Raw genomic sequence first — 15,185 nt, 5'->3', positions numbered from 1 at the left:
ACAACTTCTATCAGACCAAGGCTAAGCCTCTCCAACAGCCCAGAGGCAAACAGTTATCTCCAAATCACGTGGAGTGTCAAAGGCAGAGTCAGCAATAATAGCTCCTCTGCCACATTCTCTGTGCTTGCAACAGAATTTCTCTTATTTAGTTTCTCCTGCAAAAGTCCTGCAAAAGGGGAAGGAAAGCCCCTGACAGGTTCAGGTTCATTCCCCTTTGCATTTTGAGTTAATCTCCACTCAGTCGGGTGAGGCCCAGAGAAAACTGGAAGCCAAACAGAAAAGGAAGAGAACCAGCAGTGACAGTACCTCATCTGACTGCATCTTTTTAATTTCCTCTTCATCCAGGTTTCCGAGCTGTTCATCCTCCTCCTCTGGCTCCTCTTCAGCCACATCACCTGCCCAGACTGAGCACAGAGGCCACATCAGTGGTACCTCAGCAGGACACTGAGACAGGTGCAGAACCTCACAGCCAAGTCATCAGCAGCAGTGAGGGGCAGAATCCCACAACTTTACTGGCCAAATCCAAATATGAGCTGGCACACTGTGGATCAGCACACCCTGGAGACCAAAGTGCTCCTCCTGCAGACTCCCCTCACACCCAGGAGTGACAATCAAAGGGTTGTTTTCCCACCAAGGTCACACGTATTTTTAGAATAAATGCCCATTTCCAGGTGTCCCCCTTGTCCTCTCATGACTTCATGTGTTCATATCATGACAAGGATGTTCCCCCACAGGGGCCCGGAGCCCAAGGGGTGACAGGAAGGGAGGAGAGAGAGGCTGAAGGTTCTATAAACTTCCAAGACCCTCAGGGTGGAGAAATGTGAGCTGTGCTGAATTTGTGGTCATCAGAGATCTACAAGCAGTAATCCATCAACCCCCTTCCCCCAACCCAAGGGCCAGTGGGTATCAGTGAATCACCAAGGGATGGCAGGCAAGGTGTAAGTCATGGTCTCTTTTGGCTGCAGTAAGTGTTGAAAATATTCTGAAGATTTAATTTCTCTTCCAAGCTTATGCTGCTGCTTAACTGAATTTGGGAGTAGTGCTGGCTTGCCCTAAGGTGGTATTGGGAGATTGGGAAGGTTTTGCCCTTCTAGCTCTGCTAGTCCCACTTCCCTTCAGACATACCAGTGTCTTCAGCATCCACAGGGGTTGGCTGCTCGATGATTTCTGGTTCCACATTCTTCCCTTTCTTCAAAGAGTTCTGCCTTTTCCCATATACAGATTGGTTCTTTTTATTCTTAATCAAGATTTTCCCTAAGAGGTCCTTAGGACTCGGCAGAGGAACTCCTGGCTTCAGCTGCAACAGATAAATCTCATCACAGGGAGAATTCAAACACTGCCCTCTCCTGTCCCTCTGGCCAATTCCTGCTGCATGGACACATCTCTCCCCCACTGGACACTTTCTTTCCTCCATCTGCCAACATATCCCACCAGATTCATGCAGATTTTCCCCAGGATTTCACCTGCAGTTGCAGAGCAGCTGCAACACCACTGTGTCACTGGGCCAACAGAAATACCTGCTGTACAGGTCAGCTGAACACTGGGGTCAAGCAGATGGGGAGCTTTACTGAGCTATTCCTGGCACTGCCCTGCCCACCTATGCCTGCAAGGGAATATTTCCAGGCCCTTGTTCCCATTTCCAAAGCAGGGGCTGGCAGAGAGAGCTGAACCAGTGCTGTGTACAAAGCACATGTGGTACCCCTGGTACAATTTGGCCACCAGAGCTCAGTGCCCAGAATCCCTCAGGTCATGGTGTTAAACAAGAGCAGAGTCCCAGGAGTGCTCAGGAAAACCTCTGTGGCAGTCCTCCACCCATCCCTATGAACCAGGACTGTTTGTCCACAGCATCACGTTCTCTTTCACTGTCCTTTTGTCTGTTGTGGCACCTCCCAGCACCAGGAGTGACAAGTTTTCCAGAAGGCCTCTCCCTGGCCTCCTTGCCCAGCTGCCCCTCACCGGGTGTTTCTCCAGAGGCTCTGTCAGCAGCATGTCTCCAAAAATGGTCCTGCAGTACTCGGCCATCTTCGCCTGCTGCTTGGGCCTGCAGGAGACCAGGTAGGAGTGAACAGGGGGAGAGACACCCAAATCCAGAGCTTGGCATGAGCCACCACCTCGAGATCCATGTACTGTACCCAGAAACGCCCCAGTGCCTTGGCTCAGCAGACGTTGAGGTGCCATTCCCAGCCCAACTCCCATGTTCCCACAGTGCCACCCTGAGCTGAGAGGCTGCACAGTTGTGGCCACGCCACTCTGCAGGTTACGGCTCGTCCTTCAGCTCTGACCCACCTACAGTTGTTTCAGAAACCTCAATCAGTGTTTCATTTCAGCTCAGCACTCACTTCAAACCCAGCAGCCCTTGCCTGTGTCCTTTCTGCTCTGGACACAGAACACGGTTCTCCCGAGCACTGGATACTCACGAGTCCACGTGGTTCTCGAAGGACAGGATCACGGGGTACAGAGATGTTTTAAAAGCACTCTCTGCAATGGCCTCGATGGCATCCTGAGGGAAAGGCCAAGGTCAGAGCTCAGCACTCATTAATAACAGAGACACAGCTGCCCTCCCACTGAACACACTCCAGAATTGTCATTGTCAGGATCGTCCCTTCAAAGTCACTGAACTTCTCCCAGTAGGAAGGTGAGAGGTGTCACCTTTTTCACACCTGCCCAGATTTCCAGCTCCAGGGCATAAAACCTGCAGCTAAACTCAACAGCTTGCATAAAAATGCAGCTGAAGATGTAGGAAGATGAGGCTTTGGTTTTGCTACACAGCTCAGTGTATCCAGCACTGAATGTGAAAGTGTCTGGCCAGAGACAAACCCCTGCCCCAAACCACTGCCCTGTGCACCTTCAACTGGTACAGAAAGGTGTGTGCAGCACCAGGTTAAACCACGTCACACCCTATCCATACCTGCCTCTGAACCTGCCCAATTTTCTATAGTTTCAGCTGCTTCCAAAACCCTTCTGCCTCACAGCAGAAAGCTGGAGTGCTCAGTCACCAGCTGTGCTGACATTTCAAATGCAAACACCATGGAAACCTTCTCAGCATTAATGATGTAAGAAAAAATAACCATATTTTTCCCAAGTCCCCGTTAAGCTGCCACAAACTATGCACTGTTTTCCCTTCTGGTGCTGCTAATTGGCAAGGAAGTACCATTTGCTCCTTTGCAATTACAGTCCCTGCTCATCCCAAATCCTTGTTCAGCCATGACCTCAGAATGGAGGGAGGCTGCCACAGCTGCTCCTCCATGGACCACTCTGGTCTGCCACAGGAATCTCAACGCTCTGAGGAGAAGTTACAGAGCTACTAAAAGGCCCCAGGAATAGTAGAACAGGGGGAGAGGTGTGGAGGGAAAGGTCTGTTGTGTATCATTATGTACTATGTAAAACCAAATCCCAGCACATGCTGTGTTAAAAGGTTATAATTTCCTTGAGGAACAGTCCCAGGCTGCAGCAGAACTCTGCAATTACAGCAGCTACAGCTGCCACTATTTCTGTTCTCTGTGCACTGAACTGCTGTGCAAAAAGCAGCAGTGATACTGCAGGGCTTGGGAAATTACTGACACCAAACACGACAATACCTCTGACCTTAAGGACTGGTTTGTTTCATTGCTTTTTTTCCCCGATGTAAATATTTTAGTAACAATGAAGTGTGGGAACTGGGGGGGAAGACACAGGAGAAAAACAAAGAGCTGTAAGAAGAATCTCCAGTGCCTCTGCCTGTTGGCAGCAGCTGTGCAAAGAAGTGCAGAAAAAATCAGTGTGCTGCATTGATCTGTAACCTGTCAGCTGTGGAAAAATGCCCAGTATTGCCAAGGGAGAAGCAGACTTTGTGCTGTGCTTCCAAAGCCTGGGAGCTGAATCTTCAGGGAAGCCAGCTGCCCACAGAACACAGTGCAACACTCAGGTCATTAGGAAGGAACTGAACCCTATTCCTCCAAAAGGCACCACGTGAGGCTTTCAGCCACAGAAACCTGCTGCACACCAGAATATACATTCATTTGAACTGTGTGTTTTCTAACAGCCATCCTGTTTGTTCACCTATCCATAAATCCACCAGCCTGTGCTGTCCATCACAGACACATCTGCTCAGCCATCCCTCCTTGGCTTCCGCCTGACTTCCCGAATTTCCCTCGGTTAGTCATCCATCTTCCTCCAGCCATCCACCTCTCTGCTCCTCCTGCTCCAAAAACGAACACAAACTCCAACCTAGTGCCCATCTGTTCGCCTTTCCTCCTCCCCACACATTATTCCCTTGCCACCTCCATCAGCCTTTTCCTCCCTCTGCCCATCCCTTTGGCAGCTCCCCAGCCTGGAGCCAGGCAGGGGAAAGCATCCCTGGAGAAAGGCCCTCCCCACCTTGAAGAGGATCTCTGTGGTCATGGTGAAGCCGTGGGTGATGATGGGCTCCTCGTCCGGGGGCCGGCCCTTCCAGCAGTCCAGCTCCACGCAGCGGCAGCCGGCCAGGAGCGCCTGCCGGTACATCTCGGGAGAGGAGATCCCGGAGAACTGCCCAGCTGTGGGAGACAGGCTCAGCCTTAACTCCTCACATGGACAGGAGCAGCAGGAACCTCTGCCAGCCCCTAGCAAGAGGTCTGCAGGCAGAGGGTGACACTTCTCCTCACACTGTTCAGAGCCCGCCCCAGACCTCAGCCCCCAAACCCCACTGCCCGTGCCATCCATCCATCCCTCCCTGGGATGGTGCCTCCCTCGGGAACGGTCCGTACCTGTGAGATAGGTGTTGTGTGAGGAATTGATGAAGTAGTGTGAGAGGGGCTGGGTCATGTCCTGGTACAGGAGCAGCTTGTCCAGAGCGACTACGTTGTTCTCGGGACCGCAGAGGAACCAGACCATCCCCTCTGGAGAGAGCTGCCCTGCATGGAAAACAGAGCTGGCAGCGGTGCCCACACAGAACAGATCTGGCACCTCCCTGCTGAGGCACCTCAGCACAGGGAGATGTGGGAGCCAGGCTGCCTGCTCCCCTGGGAAGCAGGATGGCAGAAGGTACAAGATGCTCTGCTCTTCCATCCCAGCTCCAGAGCAGGACCTCTGGGCTGAGGCAGACTCACCTCTCTGGATGTTGATCCCGCTGGGCTCGTACTTCTCGATGAGGCTCTGCACCTGCTCGGGTCTGGCTGGAGGGAACAGGCTGTCGTTGAGGCGGGAGTCTCGCTGCTTCTTGTTGATAAACTTGGCCAGGTGCTCTTTGGTCATGTAGGGCTTTGCTTTTAGATGGCTGTGGGGAGAGAATCCCAGAGGTAAGGCCTGGGAATTACCCAGGAAACCTCTTCACAGGAGAGAGATTGGCCATTCCCCAGGTTAGCAGTGGGGTCCCCCTCCCTGGGCCCACACATTTCTGCTTTGTCCACATTTCTTTCTGTAAATGATGCTTCCCACTGTGCCCTTTCTTCTTCCTCATAATTCCATACTGGGAACACCTTGTACTGAGGGGAAGACAAAGCACATTTTGAGGCTCTAACCTGAACTCTAAAAAGACCTGAATTTAAGAGCATTCACTGCCTGCCCTGTAAAATCAAGTCCATGTAAGAAGTCACAGATTTAGGTACTTGAAAAGTACCCTGGGTACTTGTGAGAACTGTGGTTCTCACACTGCCTCCGTTTGGGGCTGGCCACAAGCAGTGTCACATGGGCATGACCTAGTGCTGACCTGGGCTCAGCCCTCCTGCTGGGGACAGTTCAGGGTCTCCACAGCACAGGGAGGTCTCATCCTTTCTGTCCAGGCTGGGAGTGAAGGTGTTGAGTGACCCCGTTCCTGCCCTTCTGAGGCTTCAGACCAGACAAACCAGGTGGGATTAAATCCCCCCCTTTCTGTCTATCTGTTGCCACAGGAGCTCCAGTTCTGGGCTGTGGTTTGAGGGAAACTCACTGTGAGGTGAATATCTCATCGATCTCGGGCCGGGGACACAGATTCATCAGGAAAGTCTTGTACACGGGCTCCGGGAAGTCCTCTGGGTTGATGGCATCATTCTGAGAACACAGAGAGGATGTGTCAGGACCACAAACCTCTCCTTAACACTTCCTTGGGCCAACACAAGTGACTGGAACATCTGCCTGGGTGCTGCTGCTCCCTGTGCCACCCAGTGCAAGTGTTCCTGGAATACAGCCAGAACTGACCCCAGCAGGCTGCAGTTAAGGCCTGGAAATGGTGAGGAAAAGGTTTCACAGCATCTGAGAGCATCTGGGCTGGTGGTTTTTCACACCCAAGGGCACCACAGTCAGGGCAGGCAAAAGGATCCCTCTCAAACCAGCAAGACCTCTGGGTACCCAGAGAAACCCTTACCTTGCCCTTTGGGAGGTGACAAGCACTTAGTGCTGCTTCCACTCTCTTCCTGTCTGCAGGGAACATCTGAAAAATACTGATGGGGAGGACAAGGATCACAATGGAGCAGAAAAGAGGAAGGCTGGGGCTGCAGGCAGTGCAAGACACTCCAAATGCACAGTGAGGGAGGCTGATGGACCAGGGCAGACAGATACTGTTTCTCCAAGGGAGTAAGGGAGGTACCCAGTCTGATAAACCTACAGAGGGTTTTCCGACTGCTGATCTAATGCAGAAGTTCTGTATTTCTGCTATGGACTCTGTAAGAGCCCTGTGACTCTTAAAATCCCTGTCCCACCCTCTTGGGGGTGCTCCCTGTGGCAGCAGACCTCATGTCACCAATTCCCAGGACACTTCCGCCCACCAGACACTATCCCCTGTGGGAGCTGGCACTGGCAGGGAATTGCTCTGTAGTCAAGGCAACGTTCAAAAACTCCAAACAAACGTTCTGCACGTTTGCTGCTTTGAAAGCCTCTGCTCTGGAACCAGAGGCTTTCCGTGAATTCAAGGAACAAACTCATTGCACAGGCAGAGACCAGGATACTACACGACTACTGCAGGAACCAAAGCTCCTTTCCAGTGGGGAAAGCTGGGACTGGTCTGCAGGGCACAATTCCCTGGGTCAAACCTTCAGCTTAAAGCAGCTGCAGTGTGGAGCAGGAACAAGAACTGAACCCTCCCTCATTCCAGACCATCCCAGGCAGCAGCACTGTGCTCTCCTCCGTGGACAAACTGAGGCTCAGCTCTCCTAAGCTCCCGGCATCCCCGGTGCTCACAGGCAAACAGGGACCAGGGAGTGCCCTGTGCTGCCAGGTGGGAGTGCTGGGGGGCTGCAGCAGCTCATGCAAACTCAGTGCCCTTTGCAAGGCAAAACTGAAGTAGCCCTGGCATGATTCCAAAGGGATTTACATGTCTAAAGAGGTAGGCAGATGCTCGTGGAATTTTCAGAATAATTCAGACATGGAGTTTTGAAAGCCTTACATTTATCTGCACCTGGAGATACTGAGTATTTTTATAAGTCTGGCTCTTAGTCTGGACTATTTAATGGCCTGAATTGTTACCATTCTGCAGGAAATGGGCACTGAGGAGAGGTACAGCCTGTACCAGATATTCTTTCTCGTTGTTTCAGAGGAATAAGCCGGTTCCCCCTGCAGCAACGCTACCCTGGCTTGCATTTTAAAGATCAATTCAAAGCACTCTTCCCTAGTGTGTTATTCATTATAGACCTATACATTTTTAACAGCCCTTTGATGAATAGCTGGTTTCCGACAGAATGAAATTCTGCTGGTAGGTGGTTTAGAAAACAAATAACAGCAAATGTTTCGCGCTGAATAAAGCTCAGCCGTCCAGGGGCCCAATCAACCAGCACAGTCCTAATCCAGCACCTTCTGCCACACAGCACCCCCCGGGGAGGGTGTTTATTAGGGGTGATCAGTGCCCGCCTTTGTGATGCTGTGACACAGCTCAGCCCTAAAGCAGAGCCGTTCAAAACCTCCCAAATGCTCTGTCTGCAGCTCCTTATTCTTAAACAAAAGGTAATTTATGTATATCCTGCAGGCTGAGGGATGGCAGAAGTGGAGAAGGACCGGTGGAGAAGAGCTGGAGTGGTCACACGGGAGAAAAGGAGACAAATGAAAGCAAGTGAGCCCCACTTCAGGCGAGCTGGGGAGCCCAGCAAAGAGCTCTCCAAATCCAGAACTCCTCACAGGAAAGGCAAACTGATCCTACACCTCATCCAGGTATCAACTCAGATTTGCAAAACAATCTGTGATCAGAATTTTACCAGAGCTGTTTGGTTTTGTTGATTATTTGTTGGCAACAGCCAGGAAGTGAGATCTATGGCTGTTTAAGGCCATTTCTTGCTGTAAATGAAGGCCAAAGTCCCCTTTCCCAAATTATGTCCCTGACCCAAATTATGTGCCAGCTCCTGGGGAGGAACCAAGGTGCAGCAGGAGCCCTTCCATGGCCTCAATCAAGAGGGAATGATCTCTGCCTCTTAGATGCAGGAAAAACGGGCAGTTGAAGCCATTGGGAACCATCCTCTTACCACCTGCTCTGCCTCTAGTCTGACTGAACACACAGTAAAACAAACATCCACACTCACTTCCTGACAGGAATCTTCCCCTCTGCATTCAGCTGCATCTTCAGCTTCACCAGGCTGTGGAAAAAGAACCAAACAAGATTATGAAAATGCATGTGTACAATCTTGGAGATCCTTTTAAGTAAGGAGAGAGAAAAAATATGTTATTGGGAAAAAAAATCTACCAGTGAACTGAAAATCAGGGCCCTGCAGAACCTCAGCTTAACCCTGGCCTGAGCCAGGCCTCGGTCTGGAGACTGCCAAGGGACCTGGATGCTAAGAAGCCTTTTTTCCCAGTACAGACGGAAAGGACCCAGGTGTTTCAGAGAACAGATCACTCACATTTTCTCCAGGAAGGTGTAGCGGGAGGCGTTGTAGGTGAGGGGGTTGCGGACGATGGCCAGGATGTCGTCAGCCCAGCTCTGGAACACACACACAGGCCACAGGCCACTATGGGACTGCTCTGGGACACACACAGCACACATGGAAAGGGGACAGAATTCCCAAATGGTCTGGGTTGGAAGGGACCTTACAGCTCATCCAGTGCCACCCCCGGCCACGGGCAGGGACACCTTCCACCAGCCCAGGTTGCTCCAACCTGGCCTTGGACACTTCCAGGGATGGGGCAGCCACAGTTTCTCTGGGCAACCTGTGCCAGGGCCTCACCCCCCTCACAGGGAAGAATTTCCTCCCACATCCACTTTAAATCTACTTGTTCCAGTTTAAAACCATTGCCCCTTGTCCTGTCCAATACTGCTGGGCTCCAAATCCCAACATCTGTGCCCCGGGCTTGGCTCTATCACCTTCCTCCTGCCTACAGACACCAGCAGCTGAAACTTTGCCACTTCTCAGCTTCTGTTCATCCTTACAAAACACACAAAGGACAACAATGACTCACTAAATACCTTCTACTGGTCCTTCTCCATGCAGGGCAGAAGTTTCTAGAACTACAGAGGACCACACCTGACTGGAGCACAAACCTGCTTGTTTATAACCTGAGCAGGGCTCAGGGTCCTCTCCTTTCCTGCTCCCTACTGAATGCCCCAACCCTTAGCGGTTCCCAGTGCTTCCATGCTCTCAGGATCCAATACCTTGCCAACATTCTCCTTGTAGGACACAAAGTTATGGAAAGTGAGGTCGACCATGTCAGGGCCGGACACAATGGTCAGGGTCTTCAGCAGGAAGGTGCTGTGAGGGTAATCCAGGTTAAAAACCTCTCGGAGCTTCTGGCACTGCCAAAGAAACACAACAGAGGGGGATGACGGGAGAAGGAGGGAAAAGCTGCATCCAAAAAACCAGGCCCCAATCCAAACACTGACCCAAATCCACGGCAAGCTCCTCAAGGGTTGCAAAATTGTTTAAGGCAATCTTCCTTTCCTTGGCTTTCCTTATTTTTTGTCTTTATTCTGGATTACCTGCATTACCTGGGACAAGCCCCCATGACAAACACCACAAACACTGTTTTGGTCTGAAAAAGGCACAGTTGGAGACTGCCCTTAAAGAAATTCCTTCTGGAACTCTGGGATAGACGTGCAGACAAGCAGAGGAGAGTTTGGCCTCCTCACACCAGAGGTGTGTAACAGGGTGATTTTGTCAAAACACACACTAGGAGAGTCTTTTTGATTAGCATGACACCTTTACCTGGAACCTCCCTCCACAAGAAAGATCATTTTTGGGACCCCAGTCACTGCAGGGCTGGGCTCTCTCCCTCCAAGCCCCATTTTCTGCTGTTGTCAGTTGTTAACAGTGGTTTTTTTCCATAGCAATTCCAGTATCCTACAGCAATGGCTCACCAGGGATTTGTTTTGTTAAGTATAAGGCTCATCCGATTAGTGGTACTTGGATTTCAGCACCATATCAAAGTATTTATAGAATCCTTTAAATTATTCAGCATTTTCTGCATTCCTACGTGAGGTGTTGCTAAGCCAAGGTATCCCAGAGTTCTACTGGTGGTGCTGTTTAGAATGGAAAGACAAAATTCCCACTCCTCCAATAAAGCACAGCAATTCATTATCTGAAATGCAGTCTAAATCCCTGTCCAAGCAAACAGGGCACTGTCAGAGCACCTGCTCCTTTAGAAACAGGGCAAAATCCACAATCTGGGACTGTCAGAGCAGGACAGACTGGGATGTTAAATTGGAGCTGGAATCTGAGCTCAGCTTCAGGCACCATGTGTCTGCACCACGACACACACAGAGCTGCACAGACATTTTATAAGGAACTGCTGATTTTTTTCCACTGTAATTTTCCAAATTTCTGGAGCATTTGCAATTCTGACACATCTATAGCAAACAGGCATCTTTAGGAAAAATGGGATGGGCTGGATTGTAAATCAGGATCACCTGACCACTGTCTCTCCCTTTTGAAAAGCACCTCTCCAAGGGAGTAACTCTGAAACCTGCTTAATCCCAGAGCATTTGGAGGGAGGGAAGGGGGAGCACTCACCCAGCAGAAAATGTGCCCATTTTCCGCTAGGGAATTTCTCCAGTGGCTCATTCTCCCCTCGTGAGCCCTTTTCCTTGGCAGAGCTGAGCACCACCGAAACACCCCCCTCTCCTGCTTGTGGCAACTCCTCCACGGAGCTCCACTTTTCAGTACCAGCAGCAGAGGGTTGGGGTTTTAACTCCAAATTAACTTTCATCCTGCAAAGCCAGCGGTGTTTGTTCACTCCAGGGCCGCACAGGAGATGGGGCCCAGACAATGGAGAACTTGTGGTTGTGCTGAACTCATTTCCTGTATTTGTTACCCGGGGCTCCTCCCAGCCCTTCCTTCTCCACACACTGCTCTTCTGCAGACACTTGTCACCTGGCCCTCCAGACCTTCCTGCCCAGCCATGGCCCCAGCAGGGCAAGTGCTGCACCAGAGCTTTTGCCTTCATCCAGGCAGGGATGGATCCAGCACCCAACGGAGATGGGGAGAGAGGACCAGAGACTGTGTCGAGGAGCTCTGAACCTCCACAACCTGCACTCCTTCAGCACCTTGAACTGCAGCTTCACTCCAGAATTACTCAGTCACCTTGCAGGAGGCCATAAAGGAAAAATAGGAATTGCTGCATGAAAAGCAGGACAAGGATATTAGCCATGCAAATCAGAAGGGAAACATGCTCAGCAAATCCACTTAAAAAACCCCAAACAAGCAGAAAACAACCCACCGGCAGAGCTGAAACACAGCTAGCTCCCATTTCACATCCCACCCTCCTGATTTCCCTAAAATCCTCAGCAGTACAGAGCAGAGCCATAGTCCAGAGAAAAGCAAATTCTCATGCAAATACAAACAAAGAGCCAGCGCCAGCTGCAAGACAGAGAGGGATGGTCCTTTCTCTGCTTGGAAGGGGACAGAGCTGAGTGCCAGTGGGAGCTGCCACAGCCACACGGGTCACTGCGCCCTGAAAGATCTGTGTCCTGTGGCACTGAGGACAGGACAGCAAGTCTTCTCTTTTGGAGAAGAAAGGTCTTGTTTGGTTGCCAGAAGGGGAAAAGGAAGCACCTGAGGAATTTCCAACACCTTTGACTCTGGAGGTACCACTCCTGTCCCCTGAGCTGGAGGCGATGGCTGGGAGCGGGGAGGACCAGCCTGTCCCTGTGCCAACCAGCTCAGGGACACAACCAGCCCAAAACCCGCAGGGAAGCACTCCCAGCTCTCAGTGTCTTATCTAAAGGAACTGGAAAACGCAGCAGCACACGGATTCACAGGCACAAAATAACCCGTGGGGTTCTGGAATCAAACAGGGACACACTGCCAGGGACGGAGGAGCCTGTGTGTCCTCGGGCACTCCCGGCCCCGTGTGCCAGAGCTCCCACTGTGCAACGATGGAGGAGGCAGGAGGAGGGCCCAGCAAGGCTATTGCTCTCCTTTCCTGCTCAGCTCCTGCTCCCCCATCTATAAATCCTTTGCCAGCCACAGGCTTGTACCTTGCACACACACGGATCAGTGTCTCCATATGGCCCCGTGGGATCGTTCTTTACTTGGAGGGCTGGAATGAGACTTGGTTTAGCTCCATCCTGGGCTCACACACGTTGCTGAATCCCAGTCCCAGAGCTGCCCCATCCCTTGTGCTGCAGCAGAACCACTGACCACCCACAGTGTTTACAGCCCATGGCTCACAGCCCACGGCTCAGCTCCGAGGGCACTGTGGCTGCTCCTGGTGGTTCCTAAACGTTCCCACTCGCTCCTACTTTATCATCTCAAAACACGATGTGTGACATCCCTCAGTATCATTTTCTCCCTGCACATGTTCAGTTCAGGCTGCATCTCTGGGTTCAACGACACCAGAATGTGGATGGAGGACAGAGGTGGTTTATCCTCATGACAGTCAGAAAGTACAACTTCTGTTCCTATGAGAAGTATGCCTGTCTCAAAGCCAACGCCTCCTGAAACATCTAAACAAACCCCAAGGAGCAGCCAACAGCACAGCAGTCTGGCCTAAAACATCCTGGATTTTGGCCTGAATTATTATTACATTCTCTGTCAGCGTTCTGGGGTCTTGGTGCCTCCAAAACCCCCCAAAATGGGGGAGCCCTTGTTGTCCCTCGTTACCGAAAGGCAAACACAGACCTGAGTGTAAATAACAGACTGTGTCGGTGCTGAACTGCACTCCAGAGCTTTTATCTTGTCTCCTGGCTCTTCAAAGGCCCTGCTCAGTCTTATCTCCAGTGCTCTTGAACACACGCCAAGGTTCGTTCTGCCCTGTCTCTCAAGAGAAACTTTCTGTGAAGGAAAACCACGGAGCAGCTCTGGGAGGAGCTCCCACAGCGGGGAGCAGGGGAACCCTGGCAGGCTGGGAGGGCAGGAGAGCAGCATTCCCACTGGGAGGGGGCTCCTCCTGCTGCCAGCCCGCAGTGACTCCCTTTCCATGCCGCACTGGGCATGTCCTGCTCCCCAGCCCCCGCTGCCCTGGGATGGGGCCTGTCCGTGACCCGTGCCGGGAGGGAGCGGGGCCCTTCTCAAGTGGTTTTCCGCGGGGGCGCTTTGGTGTCGTTCCTCTCGCTGTGTGTGGAGGTCACAAAGGAAAACCCCAAACCTCCTGTTCAGCAGTGGTGGGAAAGTGCTACTGAAAGCAGGGAACTCCCCACATCCACAGGGAATCTCACTCCCAGGGAGACTCACGTCACTGCCATGGGGCTGGAGAGCTCAGGGCATGTTCCACCCTCAAGCCACAGCCCAAACCTGCGCAGCCCCTTGCCAAGGAAAGCAGGGGCACTTTCCTTTCTCTGGAATTCCCTCAGTCACAGTCCAGTAGGAAAACCAGGCCACAAGCTTTTCCTCAGAGCAGCTGTGGATTTACTATGGAATCACTTACAGGGAAGGGGAAAGGATGCTCCATTTGCTACTGGTGCTACCCAAAGCTCTTCCTACAGCTGTGATCCTGTTCTCCTTGTCCTAAATACGATCCATCAGCCCTTTCTCTTCCACTTTTAGCCAGTGAAACAACTGTTTGTGTTAAGTCAGCAGTTCTACCCCACAACCATTCCAAGCCTCCGTTCCGTAGCAGGGAACACAGCACTGTGTACATTCTTTCACCCCAAACCAGACTTTGCTTTGTCACACCATGTTTATACCCTTTGTAAGGATGCCTCAGACACAGCTGCCCCATGTGAAGGGTGTGGTGGTTCCTGTGAAGACATTTTCCCTGCTTTCTGCATTCCTTTGTGAAATTCTGTTCTGGGGAAAGGCAGCTGAACACACCCCTGAGGGCTCTGAGCCAGAAGCATCATGGACAGCACAGCCACGTGTAAATAAGAATTTTCCAGGCCTGGATGGCACACATCTCCCACCACTCTGGTTCAACATCTCTTTCAGTGCCCACACAAGACCTCCCAGCATCCCCTATGGGAAAGGTGGATAAGGAGCCAGCTTAGTGCATTTGACCACATGTTGTCACAGAAATGCCAGAAAATTCCCTGAAATACAAAGGGGACTTATTTCAAACGAAGGGTCCCTGTGAAATGCAGAATTCAAAAAGCACTCGGGATTTTCACAGCACAGGTTGTCATCAAGTGCATCACTTCTGCCTGCTGAGAATACTTTATAAATCGAATACTTAATAAATCCCTTGGTGCTTGACTTTTGCTTCCTTGTTCATCAAAAATGAGCTGTAGTCATTTCCCAGACTGTAAAATACCATCCTTGGCCTGTTACAATGGCTGCAACATGGCAGCTCCCCCGTCAGACACAGATCCAGGGCCTGGGGAAAAGCACAGGGACAGGGCAAACACACCGACCCCTCCCTGACACCTCCCTGCAGCTCCCAGCGAGCCGGGGTGCAGCAGCTTCCCAAGCCAGAGGCACCAGCTCACATTCAGCAACCCCCAAGGGCATTTCCTTCTCATCCCGACTTTCTGCACTCACAGAGGTTTCCAGGGCTGGGGCAGGAAGCATCTCATGGCACGGTGGCACCAGGCAGGACAGCAGCACCTCCTGCTTGTGCCACACCTGCCTCTGGAAACCTCCCCTTGATGTGGACTCTCACACTGGAAGAAACCCTGAGGAGCTGCTTCAAACCCCGAGTGAGTGCTTCGTGCTCACCTCCTCCATTCAACTCCTGGTTTTCCAGCACTCACAATCCTCCTCCACATCCCCCTCATCTTTTCCCTTCTGCCAGATCACAGTCCCTCCTACTCACATGCTCTTCCCACAGCAGCCACTTGGTTCCTTTATTAATCCTGCTGCTCTTCCCTACCTTTTCCAGCTCTTCCCTCGTTCTAGGACACTAGAACAGCCCAGAATTATGGGTGCATTGGGGGTGCACACAGCAGCAGGATTTCCTAATAA

The 15,185-nt window shown here is 51.6% G+C and overlaps 1 protein-coding gene across 2 annotated transcripts in view; it reads right to left on the bottom strand.

The window, feature by feature from the left end:
* Positions 1–15,185, bottom strand: part of PLCB2 (phospholipase C beta 2) — a 48,025-nt gene that overhangs the window by 16,766 nt on the left and 16,074 nt on the right. For both annotated transcript variants that reach the window (XM_064659956.1, XM_064659955.1), the window contains 12 exons: positions 9,506–9,646; positions 8,757–8,836; positions 8,439–8,492; positions 6,299–6,374; positions 5,885–5,985; positions 5,067–5,233; positions 4,725–4,871; positions 4,357–4,514; positions 2,418–2,500; positions 1,957–2,041; positions 1,126–1,297; positions 307–404 (listed from right to left, as the gene is read on the bottom strand). In XM_064659956.1, the coding sequence (XP_064516026.1) occupies positions 307–404; positions 1,126–1,297; positions 1,957–2,041; positions 2,418–2,500; positions 4,357–4,514; positions 4,725–4,871; positions 5,067–5,233; positions 5,885–5,985; positions 6,299–6,374; positions 8,439–8,492; positions 8,757–8,836; positions 9,506–9,646 (1,362 nt within the window). The remainder of the gene's footprint in view (positions 1–306; positions 405–1,125; positions 1,298–1,956; positions 2,042–2,417; positions 2,501–4,356; positions 4,515–4,724; positions 4,872–5,066; positions 5,234–5,884; positions 5,986–6,298; positions 6,375–8,438; positions 8,493–8,756; positions 8,837–9,505; positions 9,647–15,185) is intronic.

The sequence above is a fragment of the Pseudopipra pipra genome, chromosome 6, assembly GCF_036250125.1.
Source record: "Pseudopipra pipra isolate bDixPip1 chromosome 6, bDixPip1.hap1, whole genome shotgun sequence".
NCBI lineage: Eukaryota > Metazoa > Chordata > Aves > Passeriformes > Pipridae > Pseudopipra > Pseudopipra pipra.
Note: the sequence above shows the minus strand (reverse complement) of the source record. Positions and strands in the feature narration are given on the sequence as shown.